The sequence below is a fragment of the Ciconia boyciana genome, chromosome 3, assembly GCF_034638445.1.
Source record: "Ciconia boyciana chromosome 3, ASM3463844v1, whole genome shotgun sequence".
Lineage (NCBI taxonomy): Eukaryota > Metazoa > Chordata > Aves > Ciconiiformes > Ciconiidae > Ciconia > Ciconia boyciana.
In genome coordinates, this window is record NC_132936.1 from 127,035,274 (window position 1) to 127,056,127 (window position 20,854).

Below are 20,854 nucleotides of genomic sequence, written 5' to 3' on the forward strand. Positions count from 1 at the left end.
GAACTTGCATATATTTTTTGCCTTGTCATATCACTGATGTGAGGGAAGTGGACATTGAAAACACAAAACATCAGTATTGTTGACCCACAAAGAGGAAGGTTATAGATGTATTCCGGAACCAACCTTTTCATCAGATAGGCCCCAAAAGAGCACAAAAGCAGAGGCTGAGTGTTATCTCACAGATATAGGAAAAAAAAGCCTTGTGACAGATTCAACAAGAGATCTGGCCTACAGTATATAGGCCGCAGGTTACAGGAATTCTATTTGCTTAATACCATATTAGAAATAACTTCTGCCAAAATACTTCTTTCTTGGTTAGGAAAAGCATTCTAAAATCCTTGGTGTAGTGCTCATATCAAGACTTCAAATATTTTTTTTGGTTTTCAATATGTGAGAAAGTTATACAGATTTCTTCATCTTTCAACTTTCTCAAGATTCTCTACCTGCACATTTTCTCCCCCAAAAAGTGAGCACTTTAAATGGCTGCTTCCCCTTCCTCAAGCCTTGCATCTCTAGTGGAGTCAGGGTAAAATTACCGAGTCCTTGTGAGCGTCCAGCTCCACCCATGCCAACACATGAAAACAACAATTTCATCTTTGGCTCCTCTTCCTGTGGATCTAATGTCCCATTTGTTTTCTGCCTTCCTCTATCATTGTTGCTCAAAATATGAGCAAAGCAACTTGGCTGGAAATGCCTTTGACTGAGGGGGTATCTTCTGCCAGGTAGCTTCAAGGAAAATGTAAACTACTTTTGTTCGGCAGGATACAATTTTCAGAAAGGATCCAACAGCTATCAAGCTACTGCTACACTTGAACTTTGCCATTTACCATTGGAGTTGATGAAGAGTTATTGACAATGACTTCAACAAAGGATGTTTGTATGTAATCACAGAAGCTAAGTACAGTTGGAACTATAACAATTTATAAATAACTCCCTCAAATTCTAGAAAGGAGATTTTACTGCTTAATGCACAAAGACCCAGTAAAAATAAATCTAGTAGTCAGTAGAAATACCCTTCTATGCATACCTTGCTCCACACAGATGGAAGCGCAACGCTTAATTATGAAATGTCCTTTTCTGAAATAAAAAAAAACCACACACCACAAAATTGAGGATGTTGCCTAAGTTGACACTACCTACCCTTAGATGTGGTACAGACCAGCCAGTGGAAATACCAGCTTAAGCATCTTCATGAAGGGCATCTTAGAGAATACAGCCCAGGCAGACAACAGCAGGCTCTGTCCGTGCTAAGAGCCAACCCGAGGCCACGCGACCACATTACTGCAGTATTACTGTGCTTCATATACTATACACTTCTCACAGGGACTTACAGCTTGAGCCTCCATCATAGCATGATCACACCAATCTTGATTAACTGAGAGTACTGCCAGATCACACAGATGCCTGCTTGAATAGATCAGCAATCTAACCAAAGTCTTCCAGTATGTTCTAATCCTGACACAGAAGTACTCTACACGTGAGGATATAGGTCTGTTCCAGCCCTGACAGATTCCTTGGTGCCTGTGAAAAGAGCACTACGTATGAGAATTAGATCCAACACTGCAAAGACTTATCCAGTATTTATTGCAAGCATATAACTCAAGTTTTCAGGACCTTTCATGTACTTGATATGATGTATGTGGGTGCATCACGTTGAATCAGGTTCCAACATACATTCTTAGCTAAGGAGCAAATACACGTCCACAAGGAAAGTAACTGAAATCTTCAATTTTAGTAAGAACATCAGAAAAGCAAAAACATCAAAGCATCCTTTATCATCAGTATGGATGTAAGCTGTAGGTAGACAAGGAAAAAGGGGTGACAGGCCACGCATTTCATCATCTTGTTCCAAGACTTATCTCCATTATTATAGAGAATTTTAAACCAGAGCTGGTTAGATAATCTTAGTTTGACACAACATACATTTATTTTAAATTGCCGCTATATCTTAAGTAATTATCACAAATAACATGATCTATAATACAGAGCTGTTAGAATAGATCTCTCAGTGTTCCGGTTCTGTAGTTAAGTATTTTTGGTGAAATTACAAACAGTAGAACATAAATTTGTTATTTTTGCATCTAAAGATTAGGTTCCATATGGTTATATATAACAGTCTCACTGCAGACAAATAATCACTGACACTTTTAACCATTTATCTAGCTTTCAAGATGCAACAAATTAGATATTGGCATTTTAGATACTAGATATAGACCTTTTACACCATGAATGTCAAAAACGGCAACTAAAAATTCTTACTTCATGTGAACAGGGACCATTTATATTTATCTCTAGTATAGAAAGCATCCAAATGCTCTTGTGACATTTTACGGAGGCACAGAAAATATCATGCAGCAGAAACATCATAGTTCTGTGCTTCGTGATGTCTTCTTCTATTAGTATCTAGTGCTAAATCCTGAGAAGTCAAGCTTGGAAATCTCCTTTTCATTGGAAAAATTTGTTCGATCGATGCGAGAACTTGGGCTTCCAACTTTACTCAGCCAAGATTTCCTGCAAGAAAAACGAGAGGGTTAGCATATAAAGAATATGTTTAGTTCTTTTCTGTTTTCCCTCCCTTTCTCCTTTAAAAGCAAAAAAACCCCCCTATTTAAATGGTGTCAATATTTCAAGGAGTATTAGACAATATTACATAAAACCACATCTGACTAAAGGCTAAAGCAGACTTAGTTTAATGTTCCCTTTTAAGTCCTTATTAATAGCATTAAAATAGGTATATAGTAGCTTTGCAGATTCAATACTATACTTCTAGCAAGGACCTAAAAGCATTCATAATTTAAAAATATTATGCAAAAAGAATTCTAACAACCAGCCTACCTTCTTCTGACAACTAAAAGAAACCAAAACTGAAATTAAAATTATTAAGTTCAAAACCAGCAAAAAGATATAAAGCAAACAGAAATCAAAATGGTGTCACAAAGCAATACCTAAATTATAATAATAAATACTGAATTGTATACAGGCATTCTTAATTCGTAAGTGGTGATTTTGCATGTGTTTGCATTATGATGCAATCTCTAATTATGCTGGTGCTTGCCTTATTCCACAGCACACTAGAAAATAGTATTGAACACAAATTACCATACGGTGATCGAGGCTGGAAGCTGACAGTGCGATAGCTGCTCCTACACACACCCCCACTATATTCCTATCCTGCAGTAATTTGCTAGTTCTCAGCAGTGATAAACTGTTGTATGATAAAAGGAGGTGCACAAACACGTGAAGTGCAGCAGACAACACTGCTTACAGAGAGGTTTATTTACAAAAAACACTTTCTCAGTATTTTCTGTTGTACTAAAGTCTCAGAAATAGGAAAGAGAAAGCATTTTAGTGCAACATATTTACAGAGAAATATATTCCCACACAATTACTTCTTATAACTTTAACAATATATAAACTGGTATAGACACATAACTGTGATTAGTATTAAAAAAAAATATTATTCATTTATATTCCAATTTGAAGACCATAAAAGTTATGTCTTATTAACAGTTATGTTCATTAATCCATTGAAAAAAATCACACTGAGCATTACAAAATGCTTCATTCTTGCACCAAGACTTAATTTTGATGTCTTTATAACAAAAATTGTGCATAGAGATTGCTTATCTTGAACCAGTAAATAAAACACACCTGAGGTATAGAAATGTATCTTGTTAGAGACCCTATGTGACAAGAGGTGGGTTTGTTTTGTTTTGGTTTTTTTTAAGACAATTTCTGACACAACATAACACTGCAAAACATCTCAAATGTCTTGGCTGGTTATCAGAGACAAGCCATTTTCTCCAACCTGTGCCAGTCCTTCATAAGACTGGTCTCATGAACAGACGGTTCCAAACCTGTACTCAGGACCTACACAGCTAACCTCGTTCTTGAAACACTGTGCACAGTCTCTTGATTGTGAAGAAATATACATCATTAACACTTTATTAAGAAAGCAGGTACATCCTACCACTAAAGTATTTTGAAATATAACCCTAGGAGTATGCTTGGTGGTTTATAGACTTGCAGTGCCAAAGAGCCCCGTGAGCTCCTTCCTATTTGACCACTCAAATAGAGGCTCTGTATGGAAAGACTTCCTAGAAAACACAAACCAGATATGGGGGTCTCATGTTCAAAGTGTGACATGCCTTAATTTAGTGTACAGCAATTAAAATTAATACATATTTGTCAGATGTTTACACATCTTCACCCCTCTTGTTCTTTGCTTCATGTTGTGAACAACCTCCGTTCTCATCTGTTTTAGATGGAGCCTTTCCAGTAACAAGTGTAACACAGGAATAGGAGTACATGAGTGAAACAGGAGAATCCAATTTTCCACTCCGTGCTTGAGTCCTAAAGGCAGACCAGGTATTTCAACAGAAGGAAAAAAGCCTAGTAATAGACCAGTCTATTTTGCTCCATATTATGAAAAATTTGAAAAGCTCCTTGTTTATTTAGCAGAAAAGTCTAATACAGTTGGATATCCTTGTGAGAAAAAAAGAACATGTATTTGTAATACTGAATTACTTAAAACAAACAAATCTATCTGTACTATTTTTAGAAGACTAATGTGATATTCACAATTTTTCAGACTTTTTTCCCTTTTTTCCCTTCTCTTTTTAAATGTGAGCTTGTCCTGGACAAAACCAGAAGAAATATATTCCTTGCCCAGCCTTCACAACTGCACATAAGGCCAAAATTAATCCATGCCTGCTTCCAATTCCCAAGTTCCACTGCATGAAGGAAGTAACTCTGCAAGTTTTGCACAGAGGAAACTATTCATTGTCAGCTCCATATACTCTCACTTGAATAAGGATAAAGCAGAATTATGAAACTCCAATTAAAAAACCCAACTCCATGGAAACTCTTTATAGGATACGTGTATTTTATGCCTTATTTAATGCAGGCGGTAGGGAAGGAAGTGTTACAGGACTGCTCCCTGCCTGGGATTTGCATGACTATAGGGGCTCAGTTCTTCATTGAGACCCTAACACTTTGCAATAGGACTTTCTTCATTGATCTTCCCTCACTTTGCTCAAGTGACAGATCATTCAGTGAACACTACGAAGAAGTATTTCTTTACAAGCTAAGAAAGCAGGAAATCAGTATTTGCTCAAAGTAGTACACAGTTACAGTTGTCTCCTCATTTAACTACAGAGCAGAAAATGTCATCTCCAGTATCTTTGGTAAGGGTAGTATTTTTAAAATGGTTTTAACTTTCATTAGTATCCAGATCAGCAGACCTGAGTTCAGAAAAGGTTCTGTATCCTCCTCTTGCTTCACTCAGCCTTAATTTTCTTCTACATGTGCCATGAATTTCAGATCACCTAATGTGTGCAAGAGATTAGCTACAATTACTAGCACTTGGAGTTTTAGCTTGCCATTTATAGCATCCATTTTAAAATTCACTGCTGCTACCCACTTCTCTTCAGGAGTGAGAAAGACAGCCTCCACCTCGCTTGTCGCATGGCGTAGGTCTGAATCAAACAAGGACGTTCCTTTAAACTAGTCTGCAACAGGACAGTATATAGCTTACTCTTCAATTGTAGAGGATGTATTTCTAAAGCTACACCGCTTCAATGAGTCCAGAACAAGAGCTAATCTCCAAATAGCCATTTCTGCCATGTTTTATTTCCTCAAGTACTGCACGTCCATGCAACCGCTCTTGGCCATGCTCCCATCTCACTGTTCAAAACCAAACCGGTGGTGTGGGGACTAGATCAACTCAGATACACTTTAATCACAGATTTATGAGTTACACAACCTCCCTGTCCGGGGGAGAAGCCAGGCAGGCCAGCGCCCTAGGGTGTCTCCTCAGGGTGTGCAGCACTCCTAGCGCCTCCCTCCCGCCCTCTGCCACAGGCTTGAGAACACCCAACTGATTGGTTCATTCAGACAGGCGGCACCTGATGATTGGCTGTTGCCCATGGGGACCACCCACCTCCTTCTGGAAGCTTCTCCGCAGCCTCACAGCCAGTAACCACCCCTCATCCCCGCATGTCCCCTGCAACCAGGCCCCATCCGCCCCAGCTGCCACATCTGGGCAGGCCCACTTGCAAAAATACCCCAGAACAAACCTCAACTACATTCCCAAGCACACCTGACACTCCAGGCATTGTTACTGAAGCCACTCGGAGCACACTGATCTTCTCACTGTTCTGGATTTTACTTCCTCAGCCCATATTAGGACAGCTTGCTTGAAACAGCTTCCTAGCCAAACTTAAACACACCCTTTGGCTATCCCCATATTCACCGTGGCTTACTCCTAGGAGTTTAACACAATCAGATCCATCATTCTTTTCCTTCTATCATTTCATTAACTAAAACGAACCTTGCTAAGTGACTCTGGCTTGTTACCTAGGCAACCGGGCTCTTTCCATTCAACATATTATTGGCAAAGGACGTCTGAAGAGCTGGGTTTGCACTGTCCCGGTTCACGTTCTCGCAGACATAGCCTGGCTGTGTACAGTATGCCAAGCAGGCATCTGTCTTGCAAGCCAAGGCACACGTGCCTACCCGTTAACTTGTCAGGATGACGCCTGACCAGGTCAAATATGGAGAGTTCTCTGGAAATGTTATTTAAGGAGCCTTGCCTCTGTAATATAAGATAATACTAGCACAGCCCTAAAAAACACCACGCTTTGAATACTCCAGGCAGTAGAGTAACTTAAAACATAAAGCTTATTCAGGGAAATAATAAACTGAAATGTATGGTATAAAACAGATTGCTCTAAATGGCTTGGCTGGCACAATTCTCTGACCAAAATCTTTTCCTACTTTGATAAGGGAAAAGTAACTGTGATGCAGGAACAAACAGGCCTTTCTGCACCTTTACACAGCAGGCATGCCGAACAAGCATGTAAATGAACAACACATTTGTCCTGTGCTAGACTCTGTATCAAATCATTGATATACATCAGATACTTCTGCAGTAGTTCATTTATTGTATGCAAAAAGCCAAACTATTTTATCCTGAGATTGGAGCAATTCACAAGTCTATAGTGTTAGAAATGAACCTGAAAGTGACCTAGGGCATTAATACTTGGTGAGCTAGGCACAGTTTGGGAATGTTTGTTTCTCTTCACCCTAACCACAGTATCACTTACAGTGGAACAAGAGAAACATGTGCTTTTATTTAGAGGGAGAGAAAATAAAGGCACTGGCTTGTTTACACTTTATTTCCCTTTGTTTGGGATAAAATATTGGAGAGAATGTTGCTTTTTGAAGCTTGTATTTACATCTGTGACAGTGTATAGACTAGGATTGCAAATATTTACAAAATACCTCCAAAATGTTGTTGTATTCTGAAACAGTACTGTCAAGTTCTGATAAATCCTGATATTTAAATGTTTGCAGAAGAAACATGGAATTCTTTTTCATCGCTGTCAGACTTCTGAGCTTTTGGGAAGAACTTCAGCCATTCTTTTCAAGCTTTTCTCTACAATCCTAAGAGCTAGGAATATTTTACCTAAAACTTTTTTTTTAATAAACCTGAAATTCACATCTAGGTAAAGCCTCTAGTAGCCTGTATAGTAAAGACATCTCACAGCTTACTGTAGAGCCATTCCATTGTCCCTACACCTCTGTGCCTGCCGCAGGAGCCTAATAGTAAAATGGGAATCTGGAAATAAGATTTATAGGGTTCAGTGTTGTTGTGAAAAAACTAGCAGAAAGGATAAAAACCTTAGTAAGAGCATTTGAAAAGAGTTTTGTTTGACATGATTTGAATCATAGTGTGGTCTAAAAAAAAAAACCACCACCCCACATTTAGCATTTTAACTTTAGAAAAGCAATTAATGCCTTAGTAAGGTGGAGAAAACAGGTTCTGAAGAAAATACAAGGGAACCCGGGGAGAATCCTGGGAAGAATTACTAATATTTTGGTGCAGGATAAGGTCAAGAGAACTCAAGCAAGATGTACAGTCAAATTTCTCCTCTACTGGCCTTTATCCTCTGTTCTAGTCATTTTTTTAGCTCTCAAAGCTAGGCTGTATCTGGGGGTAAAGCCGCCTGACCCAAAATGCGGCTGCCTCTAGAGCTCTGCTCAAGGGGCCTCTGTGCTGCCATGGCAACTGCTGCACCTCCTCAAGCAAAAGGTATCGGTGGTTTTTAAACTGTTGTGCCTACTGCCTATACACCACCAAAACCACTGCTGGCAGCAGTCCACACCAGGTCAGCATCAAATGTCTGCACTTAATTGCACGTCCATGCCGTTTGCATATACATACCTGCAAAAGGAAGGGGGAAGTAGTAGAGGGAGAGCAAGGCAAAGTGCAAGGGAGGGGAATTTTAACACCTTTATTAAGAGGACCCCACTACAGACCACCAAATCAAAGCCAAGTGACAGGTTACTTTAGAGGATTAAAACAAAAAAAGAGAAAGCCACCCCATAGTCTAAGGACACAGGCCAAGAAGTGGGTGGGCTAGAAATGAAGCAACCTGCTCAGGCGTAGGCACGGTGCCCCAGAACAGAGCTGGAGCCTGTAGGTGTGGGGAAGGCTGCACTGCTGCTGCCCGTTCACTAGCTGTTCTAGGCATGCCGACAACAGGAATTTCTTGGCCTATTGGATATTTAGCAGAAGTTCTGGAACTGTTTTAGAAAGGGGAGAGAGATATTTAATCAAAACTAGTGTTTGACTTCGTATTTTTAAACACAGCTGTCAGATGAATGTTGTTAATTTGTTCATATTTCTTCCTTTTCTGTCAAACCCTGCTGCACTCAAGGCCAGCATTTCCCCAGAGAATACATGAGGAGCTTTTCCTTGAGGTACTATTTGAAAGCAATTTCAACAGCAAGGGCAAATCAGCAGAATCTGATATATTGAAGATACACAAATTAGGTGTGATAATACCAAATAAGCTTCAAATACATGTTTTGGTGTCGCATTTCTATTTATAAACCTGAGAAAAATGACTTGTACATTAATCACATATTGTGTGTGTTTTATTGGCAAGAGTTTAATGTAAATATGATCATTACTAGTTTGCATTAGCACAAACGTGACTCCATGTACCTCAAATTTACTTTATTATTCATATGTGATTACATTAAATGTCTTCACCTCTTAATTTGAAGGGGAGGAATTATCCCAGAATGAATAAAACCAGGTCTGAAGTTGTTTTTTCTTGTATGCAATGCAAAGATCTGTTGTGGATTTTCCTATTAATCATTTTGGTAAACTTCAAGTAGAATGTAACGATTTAACACTTCTTATGATCACATGTTTAAGTATTTTTAATAAAAAAGTTGTCAAAATATCTCTTTAAGCCACATTAGGCAAGTCATATTTGGTTTCTTTCATAGGCCTTATCAGAAAAAACTAAACAATGTTGGAGAAATTTGTTCCAACAACGAAGTAGTAAATGAAAAGTAAAACCAAATTCAGCCACTTCAGTAACTCAAAACAGCTTTTATCTCCACACTGACCTAACAAAGTAGTAGACAAAAAAAGCAAATTTCCCTTTAAGCTCATGTCCTATCTTCCCAAAGCAGTAAACATACCAGAGAGCCAGAAGCAGTAAAAAGGCCTATTGTATTTTTTCCTTGTAGTATGTCTGCCTCGACAGGGTACGATTTGGCTCACAAGGCAGATGAAGAATTTTGGCTAACCCCGCCCCACTGCACAGAATGCAAGTGAAAGTTGTTTCTCATTCCACATCCATTAAAGGCCACAGGAAGCTTAAAATGAGGAGCAACTGTTGCTGTTAGTGTACCAGTTCAGGCTTCTGGAGAAGAAAACCTAGTACTAATGCTTAGAAACTAATTAGCACTCATCACCCACATAAACTGTATTTAAAACAAATGGCTGTATTACAGAGTTGAACAAAGAGTAAAGTACTATTGCCTCTGACCATCAATTTTATACTAAAAATGGTAATTAAACCCTTACCTTGGCCATTTCAAAGCAACCCTATTGGAAGACCATAATGAATCATCACACTGACCAATTCAGTTGTTCTTAAAATCCATTTTGTTATACAGGCCGGTAAAAACAAAACAGCCACTACAGTAAAGGGGCCCAGTTACAGCCATCCAATTGGAGAATTCGTATCAAACCAACATGCGTCCACAGTTCAGGAAAGCATTCAAAGTAGATAGAAAACTGCAGATGACAAATGCAATCAAGAATTTGAAAGACTACACTTTTCTGTTCTCTGGTAATGAGGTTCAACACAGGAGACAGACATAAAAGCCATGAGGACCAACCCCCACATTACCATACCTGCTGTATCCTCTATGTAATTCTCAAGAGACAGATTTACACAGAAAAAACCCAGATTAATTTATTATGCAAGAACTAAAAATAATGCCAGACAAAACACTGAATTCCTTCAAGCACCACTGGGATTCTTGCTATTTTCCTCAAAAGTCTCCCTTACTTTACAAGGTCTCAGAATAGCTAAGACTGAAAAACTAGGAGACTCACTGAGAAGTTGCAAACTGGCCCTTTCCAATTAAAAATGGAGATCTTAAAAGGGAATCATCACAATTTTTAAAGCATTATGTTACAGAGCACTGAGCACGTCTGAGTGAGAATAACATTTCCAGTGTTGCAGTGACTGTACACGAATTTACCTTTCCCTAGAAGACCCGTTTGAATGCTTCAGGAGCTAACAGGTTGGCTCACTTCAAAACACACAAGAGCGACCGTTTCTACCAAAGTACCTTATATAAGCATCCACATATGTGAGCACAGCGTAGGTAGTTGGTCGCCCAGCTGTTCCTCATGCTGAAGTGCATGTATAAGTGCTTTCATATGTACAAAACATTTGACTGCCCATTTTTATAGGAAAAACAGAACCCACCCCTCACATTGTCACAAACATCTTGGCCAAAACAATTTTAAGCTGAGATTCTTACTTTGAATATATTGGTATTTCACATACGTTTTCTTCTTACTATTAGGCCAACTGATTAATGTATGCTGGGAACTTACAAGTTACCTTTAAAGAAAAAATAACTGCAATACCGTGTCCAGCCCCTATAGAAGTGGATGCTGTTGACAAAAATATATAACAACTGAGAACTTTGTTTTTCTTTTTATCTACAGCTTGCAAAAGTGTTTTGAAATTTTCTTATTAAGCATTCAGCTAGCTCAGCTCCATTTTTCCCCACTGACTTTATGTGATTTAATTTGGTAATTAAATTGCACACTTTCAAAGGGAGCAGATACACCCATCTTTTTAACTTGCAATCTCGAGGAGCTTTTTTTAAAGCAACTGTGATATAAAATAGTAGACAGTATATGAATTAAAAAATCAGGAAAATGTTTTAATAATGTGAGAGCACAACTGTTCAGAAAACCACCAAGTAGATTACACTAAGTCTGCTTAAATTTTCCACGATGAGAAAACTTGGGCTTTGTCAAGACTTACTTTCATAATGCCGTATTGTTTTGCATTATAAATGTAGCTACAATAAGGAGGAAGCAAAAGATTAACATAAGGATATGTTACAGCTATTATGTTATTTATTTGACAAGAGCTATTTGTGGTTTCCAGCACACTAGAACATGCTCTGGAGGTGAACCCAGCATGGTATGTTTACAAGGAAGGTAACAGTGTACCCATGGTATACAAGATGTATATATAATATCCCCTGGAAATAAAATCCCCTTTGCAATTGATGAGATTTGTTACCAAGAACTAGGATTTGTTGATATGTATTATTTATTGTTTCCATAAATAACAGAAATAGATCTCGTATTTAAAAAGTCATACATTTCCCAAAGACTAGCCCACCTCCCCTGCCTGGAGGGGAATCTCCAGACACAAACAGCCTAAGGCAGCAGAGGAGACAAAAATGGGATGTGCCAAGCCTCTGGCACACTGTCCCTTATGGAAGGGCAGACAGACCTTATGGAAGTGACTACATCTTTCCACACTGTCACATCCCAAAGAATTGGATTTCATTTACAGTAAGAAAATTACTTGCATTCTTTAGCATATTACTACTTTATGATGTTTTTCTTATTACTTCATATACAATAAAAATACCATTCTTGAAAGACCTAATATAAAGACTGTTTTTCTCTACTAGCTTTATAAGTTCCATAAACGTATTGTATCACTTGTGGGCACTTTGGTTTTAAGTCCATAAGATGACCCAGGCTATCTTTGCAGGTAGGTATTAAATACATCATCTAAAGAAGCCTTTCAGGTTATGATCCCAAACTACTCTGATAGGAGGTATCTTGCATATATCAGCTGAGATTTCAGTAAGAGATAACAAAAGTAAGTCTCAACTGTAAGCTACTTTATTTCCTATGTATCTTCATTATTCAAATCTGTTTTGTAACATCTCTAATCGTTAGGCTTTATACTTTCTATTAATATCACGAGAAGCTCAATAGAAAAAAAAAAGGACCTATTCATGTGAGCGGCAACAGTGCTGCAAGCACGCCTATGGCAAAGTCCATTCCTGTGGTCTATAAACTGTCATTATGAATATACTCACTTAGTAGAAATAAACACACTTAAAGCTCCAAGCTATTTAAGGAAGCTATCGGAGCATGAACACATATTTTGGTTCAATGTTTCCTTCTGTAAAAAAATTTTTATTTTAAACAAGGATTTTAATATTTATTGAAATAGGATCTGATACATGTTATTTGCTATTCTGTGGTTCCTGTGCTGTACTGCACCATATTTTTATTATACCTGGTTTTTAGACTATTTCTCTAAAAAATGGTTTCCTGTTTATTTGCAACAGTGATAAAATTAATCAAGAAATAGAGATTTATTTTTCTAGAAAAAATCTCTTTTCCTACAAAAGTAAACCCAGACTGGAAATCTTGAACTATCACCTTCTCAAGGCAACTATGGTACACGCTACTTAGAAGTTACCACTTAGAGAAAGCAAACCAGCAGATCTACTGATTTTTTTTTTTAATTAGGAGGATAACAGGCTTGATCTTTGATCTTTCCTCCTAAACTTCCCATTAGTTTTGGACAGCTTCCTGCTGACTCACTAGAATCTGCCCTTTAGCAGTACATTTTTTTTGACATTGAGAGCTTCAGTCTTAAAAAACTAGAATAAAAGCACAGTTCTACTGAAGACAGCATCTTATTTCTACTAAAGTCAACAGTAACACTTCTAATGAGGACAGTGAGATAGACTTGACCTCCGATTTTACAAAATTTAAACAAAGATCTATGACTACTTACTAGAAATAAACATCTAAAAAAGCCCAAACCAAGGAAACCATCTTTAGAAGATGATTGGTCCATACTATTTTCAGGTATTCCTACCAAATAGGCATTGTTAACTATTAATGAGCATTTTGTCTTGCACAATCAAAATTTTAATTTTGTCCCTTATGCTTCATGTGATGGAAGCTGCCAGAGTAGAAAGGTGCATCAGAAGGCAAATCTGGAAAAAAGGTGTTTTGGGTCAAGACACTGACAGACCCAGGAAACACTTCTCGAACTCATTAACTGTGCAGTGAGCTGGGCAATATTCTCCACTGCAGAGAATTTCCATTTTAGAAAACGTGTTGATCCCTTTTATAGGATAACCGCATATTCCTTTGACATGGGTATCAAGTAGCTAAATCTGAGTTTCTCTTTAATATTTTCTAGTCCAAGTAACTTGTTTGGTTTCTGTTCAGTTGTTTAAAAACACATTTTCAGAAGAACTACAGGCAACAAGCCAAGAATGTATGTTTTAATAAGGAAACACTAAGATTTTTTTTTTTTAAATAAGCAGTAACAGTTCGATACAATCAGCTCTCTGCTTTTTTATATATATAATTAAGCATATCAACTACTAGATTTTCAAGAGCATTGCTCAGGCAATGCCACCTCACCACCTAATTACTGTCTCTCAACGGTTCTTTATAAGAGAGTAAGAGTAGTATGTTATAATTTCTTAACATACAACAGATTTTGATATTTTGTGAAATGCTTGGTAAGAAGAGAATTACTGGCAAAGTATAAATATGTTCTTAAACTCATAAATCTTTCCATTTTTTCATCTTTGCCTCAAGCTTCAGGGGCTGTCAAAAAGTATCAAACATCTCATTTGTTTTCTGTAATTTATGCCATTTTCTTTCCCTTCCCCCTTTTTTGAAATTTTATTCTGCCTGGACAGTTAAAGCAGGCAGATCTGTTCCTGATCACCTTCACACTGTAGACTGCTGCAGGGACCTTGTTGGTTTTGTAATGTGAATTGAGAACTACAAAAAAATCCTAGAAAACCGTTAATTTCCCTAGCAGCTCATTTTACTGAAATTTGTTACATACAAATATTTCGTTAATATTATGCTTGACAAAACCTAGGTTTTGTGGCTAATTGCCAGCGCCTCATTAAGGCACAAAAGGATAAGTACTGAACACTACCAGGCTAGTCTTGACTCACCACTTCGAAAAAATTTTGTTTTCCACTACAAAGCTTGCATGCATCCCACAGAAAGGGCTTTCCACAGAATTCATGGAACTGGGATAATTCACTGGTATAGTCACAGATGCTCAGCTGCATTATGTCCCTCCTGACTCTGAGTGCTTCCTGTGATGGTGATCACCTGTGTGCAGGTTTTGGCCCTTTCCTTGTTAACTGTAACATTCCTGACTTTCAACTGTGCTAACATGCACATTAAGAAGGGATTCAGGACTGCAGTCCGAAGGTACTACCTTCTTAACAAAGTGAAAAAATAACTGAAGTATTTAAAATAGCTCATTTCAAAGAACTCATTTCAAAATAAACTTTGAGTTACGTGGTGCTTCCAGTGACAAAGACTTCCAAAGGCAGAGAGCTGAAATGCTGGCATTGAAGACTGGTAGGTTTCCTAGAATAAAACCTCTCAAAAGGCACACACTCATGCTCTTTGAATTTGCTCATGAAGGCCTGTTTGGCCATTTATAAGTGCGTAGAGAATAAAAGATGATCTCCTTTTTTGCAACACCAAGACCTCAGAAGCAAAACAACAAAACTAATAATTTAGGAGGAAGACTTATGCAAGCTTACAAACATTAGCAGTGTATGATCGGGGGAGCTGTTCTAAAATAATCGTTTTGCAGAATTAATGTCAGAACAGTTCATGTCACCATGCACTTTATAAAAACAAGAGTATGTTCCAGCTTCCTTGTTGTCCAGAAAAAATAGTGCAAACACTTTTTATATAAATCACATAACTTAAATATGAACTTTACATTACAACAGCTGCAATGAAATTCAGGATATAGTATACATCAGATAAAAAGGGTGGCTAGACCACAGATTTGGCTCCAGATAAAGACTCTAAAAGCCTTCAGGAATTCAAATGCCTATTCTGAGATAAGTGAGGCCTGATTTGTAAGAATACTTGATTGTATGACAAATTTCACCACCAAACAGATGTAACTGAGATCAGGAAGGAGCTCAGTGCACATCACTTCTGCAAGTCACATTCCAGGGTCTCAAAGTGGGTACCAGTAAAAAGAGAAAAACACAGAACACATATGAAAAGCCTAGTCTAAATCACTTGACCAGCACCATGGTGGAAATCCATGGCAGAAGTAGAGAAATCCCCACCTTTCAGAGCAGTGTTTCATTGTCTCAGTTGATCACCCTTCTTTTCTTCCTGTCTTATTCACTGATAAGACTGGTGAAAACAGAAGGCACAAGCAGAAGCTACAAGTCCTTTTTTACTATACAAAGCCCACTGCCTCCTCTGAACAAGCTTTCCCTGGCCACTGAACAATGCAATAGTTCTATGAAAGACGTAGTTTGTGATGGTATAACTGAACCCTGGCTGGACAGGCACACATAAGCAGAATGAATTACAATTGACTAAGTCTTAGACAAACATACTCAATTTCACCATTTCTCCTAACCCTACAGGTTGCATCCCCACCACCAATACCCCTCTTCCTTCCCTCAGTACATAACATGGGAATAACTTCACCTCTGTAGAAGTCCTCTGCTACTCCACCTATCCTAGATAAGATAATGCATTCTTATTTGTCTTTTTACTACTTGCTACTCCTTCTGGGAGCAATGCTGCTTTCAGTGAAGGAAGATGGCCATGCCAGAGCACTCTCTGTAGGAAGAAAGCCCAACTGTGTGAAATTCTCACCCTGCAGAAATCGGTGGAAGTCTTTCCAATGGCACAGAATCAGAATTTCATCCTTTACACTCCCAACAAGCAGACGTGATTGCCATTTCATTCAACATATTACAGAAATACAAGAAGTGCAAAATAATAGTTTCATTTCTGACATCATACTGAATCATTCTCCTGCATTTGGAGAAACTAGTAGCTTAGTATTCTATAAGAATTTCCGTTAGAACACACATGCGAAGATGTCTGAAGTAACACAACTGCTATCATTGTGTAAATAGATGGACAGATAATGTCCTACATGGGGCAAAACCTGCATTATACATAGCATAGATGAGAATATATGGAGAGCTAGATCCTTACTATGACACTTCTAGATAGAATATATTCCCAAGTATATGTAAGTTTCCAATACAAAAGACCTGCATTTTTGAAGATCAGGGTCAGACAAAACATACCTCAAACTCTTGAATATCAATGCTATCACCAGAGCACACTTCCTCTTGGACACACATACCAAACCACATGCTAAATTACTTCGGAACACCAAACAGCTCCAGGAGACTGGAAATCCTGGTACTCAGAAGTCAACAGATGTCAAAATCCAGTCACCAAGGGCTTCTGCTAGCAATTCATTAGACAGCAAATACTTGTAATGCTGACTCTAAGAATTAAACATATATAATGCCATAAACAATCCAGTACACAGTTGTTGACTCAGTTTTCATTGCAATGCAGGGAACTTAGCCACAGAACTCTGATGAAAATTTAAGTAAAACATATGCCTAACTCTCCTGCACTTTCTGAAATTCTCAGTGTATATGTGTAGTATCAATAAAGCAACAAGACTGTATCGCAAGTTAAAAGTTCCCAAGTTTAACTTCACTCTCCTGTTCCTTCATTGTATGACACAAATACAGCATTTCAAGTGTAAGAGCTGTAAGAGTTATTATGAAGGTGCCTGCAAGTAAAAGTAAGTATCTCTACTCTTATTAGAGAGCAACTTTTTCTCTTATAAAGCAGCAAAAAGGATTTTTACTTAATCAAAACAGTACATCCATTTTGGCTTTAAACTTAACACAGGATGTTAGTCTTGCCTACATATTTTTTTGGTTTACTTAAACAATGGAAACAAGTTCATAATTCAAGTATCGACAGATCTTTTACTACTATGGTACAACTCATTATGTTCTTTCATTCTCCTTTACTTTAATAACAGAAACAACCTTTACTCCTTTATGCACTTTTGCTTATTTATCCATATATTCTGTTACAGTATGTAGAAAAATACTACCAAGTTTTCTTGGGGTTTTATCCCCAAAATAGACAAAACTCCACATTTCAGCTTTAAAATAATTATTGCCACCCCATTTTTGGTTTAATTGTTGGACATTTTTCATGACTTAGCTTTCTAAAACTGGAATACAAAGCCCCAAAATTCATAAGTAGTGAAGGGTCCATTTCTCATTTCAGCTGTTAAGAGTGCTTCACCTTCAAGGAGCATTAAGGATCAAGTTCAGTGAAGGTCCATGAGAGCTAACTACCCACTTAAATAGTTTCCTATTCAGGTTATTCACTTATAAAAATGTTTAACCCAAGAGCCTGATCCATTACAAATATGCTTATCAGTTCTTTGGGTATATCTCAATATCACTAACTCAAGGATTAAGTATATTAGTTTATGAAATCTGGATTTAACTTCTTAGACAAAGAAATCCAGTATGAACTTGAAGAAGCAACACCCTTTTTAATCCAGACAAAAAGCAATGTGATTACAGTTGGGATTCAGAATATTTAATTAAATACTAATATCTACTGCTTTGCCTTGCTCTTAAAACAGCATTAAAATGATAAAAACAAAGCCAAAAACACTGCCCAACTAATTAAATTGTAATTGATGGTTGAGAAAAAAACCCAAAGACTCCTCTCCATACATTCAAACCTGAGTTACAGTGCTGGGCCTATCTACTGCTCCTTCACGGTGTCTGGCGACAGAGAAAGATCACTCCAAATTGCTAGCACAGATTCTCTCCAAAACCCACAGCACTGATGTATCCAACAGGTTGGATGGCATCCACGAACTGGATAAAGGGATGACAGATTCTTACTTTTCACAAAATGCAGAATATGGATTTTATTAGGAAAAAAAGTTATGCATTTTTCCCCAGATATACAATTGATACACCACTGGTATGACCAGCAAATACCAACTAGGAAACAGACAAAACCCTGAAGCAACAGGACACTTGGAAGTTTTTTAATAAAAAGTTTTTTTAGCTAAACATGTACACAACCCTTACAAGGTTAAGAAAAAATACCGGGGGGGGTGGGGGGGGTGTGTGTGTGGGGGGGGGGTGGAATGTAACAGGGAGAACCCCAAGGAGAACAAATTACCAGACCAGAAAACTATGCATGAACAATTCAGGCCTTGATCTCCACGTATAGTTTTAATACAAATACATTTACTATGAGCACATGGGATGAAATGGTTACATGGCTGTAGTTTTAACATGAACCATAAGCAGTTCAAAGTTGCTACATTTAAATAGAACAGCCACAGAATTCTGATAGAAACCTGGCTGGACACCAGACCCATAGACATGAATGCTTAGGGGGATGCAAAGAGCACTTAATTCAGAATAATGGGTAGCTTTCCAGTTCATTTATATGTGAAAAAATCTTTTCGTCCCTCCAATTTTTCTCTATATCTTTATTACTGTTACTCTCACAAATCAAGGCTATCTTGCCACATATACACCTTATTGCGCAGCCTGAGCACCGTGAATACAACTCTAACTTATGTTGCTTCAAATTAGCTCCGTGAGCAAGTTCTGACAGTCAAAAATCTCAGGTCCTCGCTAGTGCAAAGGTGCAGCTGGCACAATGTTTCCTTAAGAACTATTGGTACTTAAGACAATAGAGAACTAGTCATCAGCAAAAAGGACAACGGAAAAACAAGAGGTTGTTTTAAGCAGAGTTAAATGTGGCAGAGAGAGCAAGAAGCAAGTATGAACAGTAATAGTGTGCCTAAATATGCAGTTAAAGACAGAAGAACACACTACAGCAGCATTCTTCAACACATCAGCATTCACATCCTCTGCTTTTCACCATTATGCTCAAAACAACCACAATCTGCATGAACATTGGCAGAAAAGTCTATGGAGAATGAGGACACCACCTTCAACTTCCTGATGAGGTTACTTGGTTGCTGGGTAGTTTGTAGATGGCAGGAATAAAGGGTGCACAGTAAAGTCTCACATCCGGGGTAAAACCTGAGACAGAACATCTCCACTGTATGACGGAAGATCAAGTGACAGGTGAAGATGAACAAGCCTGCACTTCGATCCGTACACTCAAGTATGGAAGCAAGAAAAACAAAGAACTAGGTACACTAATAAGGACATAGAAGCACGAGTGATTCTGTTTATTTACAGAAATCGCTTTGTAGGTTGCTCCAAAGTAACATGCTCTTAAAACTAGAGATTTTTGTGTAAAACACAATACACACCTAAAATCTCTGTTCTATGATGGTACTATGTAACATTCAAATTGCACTCTTTCCTGATATGTTTTTCAAGTAAATTAAGTTTTAAAGAAAATTCCAACTCCCAAGCAATTACTTACTATCTGCTGTTCTCCAGAGGTGAATTCCAAAATTCACCTCAGTGAGTTTCAGAAGAGACTGTTTGCTAAGGAATGCAAAACACTTCCCTTATGGCAAAACTCTTTCAGATAATGAAACTGCTGCATGACAGATGCTGGCTAGAGGATACAAATCATTCCAGCTGATCAAAAGAATTTTTTTACAGGAAATAATTTTTCATTAATTACTTTATGTACATTTGCCACTTTTTTTAATAGGTATTTGAGACAGATTTATGTTAAAATAATATACGTTCAATAGCTATTATCAGCAGTATCCAGGGAATATGGCTGAAGTGACTCTACACTCACCCCATAGGTTAGAAAGAGCTCTCAGTACAGCAGTGGTTAGCAAAGTTACTGACAGGGTTGGTATCCATCAGCTACAAAATAAAAGTAATGGCCCTGTTCAGTTCATTCCCTGGGAATGGTGACTCTGTGTGTGAAGTTGTCTCTTCAACTGATATTAAGCCCTATGAAATAACACAAAATAAATGAAGCATACCTATGAAGACCACATTCTACCAGGAATTCCACCTTCCAGGAATCTCTAGTTAAAAAAAATAGGACTTGAGTAAACGACCAAAAAACACAAACCAAACAAATTCTATGTTATAGAAGTTCAAAAGTATTTTGAGCTACCAAGTGGAATGAGGCACCAAAAAACCTTTTAATGTTTTAGAACTGAAATCCTAAAATACTTCCTTATCAATAAAATATTTCTGCACAATAGTTCTAGTCAGAGTTTCAGTTGTACCTGGAAGTACCAGGCACTGCTAGAAATACCTTCAACTTAAAATTGCCATGGTGAAGTTCTCACTTCTCTTCCCAGCTAGCCTGAATATGCGTCTGGTTTAAATTACATCCTTGTAAGGTTGGTTCAGGGCACCTGTAATGCCCTCAGAGTGGCACCTCAGAAGTACTTTAAGCATTCAGCCTTGTAATTCTAAGTTGTAAAGCAGTCAAGGCAGCATCAGTTGGACAGCATTACTGGTCCCCCAAATCAACCCACCAAGATACTACTTAAAGATATTCAAGGACGCAGCCAGAGATCTATGTTACCTATTGTTACATAAATGCCTCTGTCTTTCCCCATCTTTTCACTTATTCTGTTCTATTCATCTACTACACTGCAGTTTGTTCTTTGTAATGCGGATCCAATCTGACTTTCTG

At 37.9% G+C, this 20,854-nt stretch overlaps 1 protein-coding gene across 4 annotated transcripts in view; it reads right to left on the bottom strand.

Moving 5' to 3' along the window:
- Positions 1 to 1,580: 1,580 nt before the first annotated feature.
- ACYP2 (acylphosphatase 2) overlaps positions 1,581 to 20,854 on the bottom strand; it is a 49,189-nt gene continuing 29,915 nt past the window's right edge. For all 4 annotated transcript variants that reach the window (XM_072857576.1, XM_072857575.1, XM_072857578.1 and 1 more), the window contains one exon: positions 1,581 to 2,511. In XM_072857576.1, coding sequence (XP_072713677.1) covers positions 2,397 to 2,511 — 115 coding nt within the window. In that variant the 3' untranslated portion in view covers positions 1,581 to 2,396. The remainder of the gene's footprint in view (positions 2,512 to 20,854) is intronic.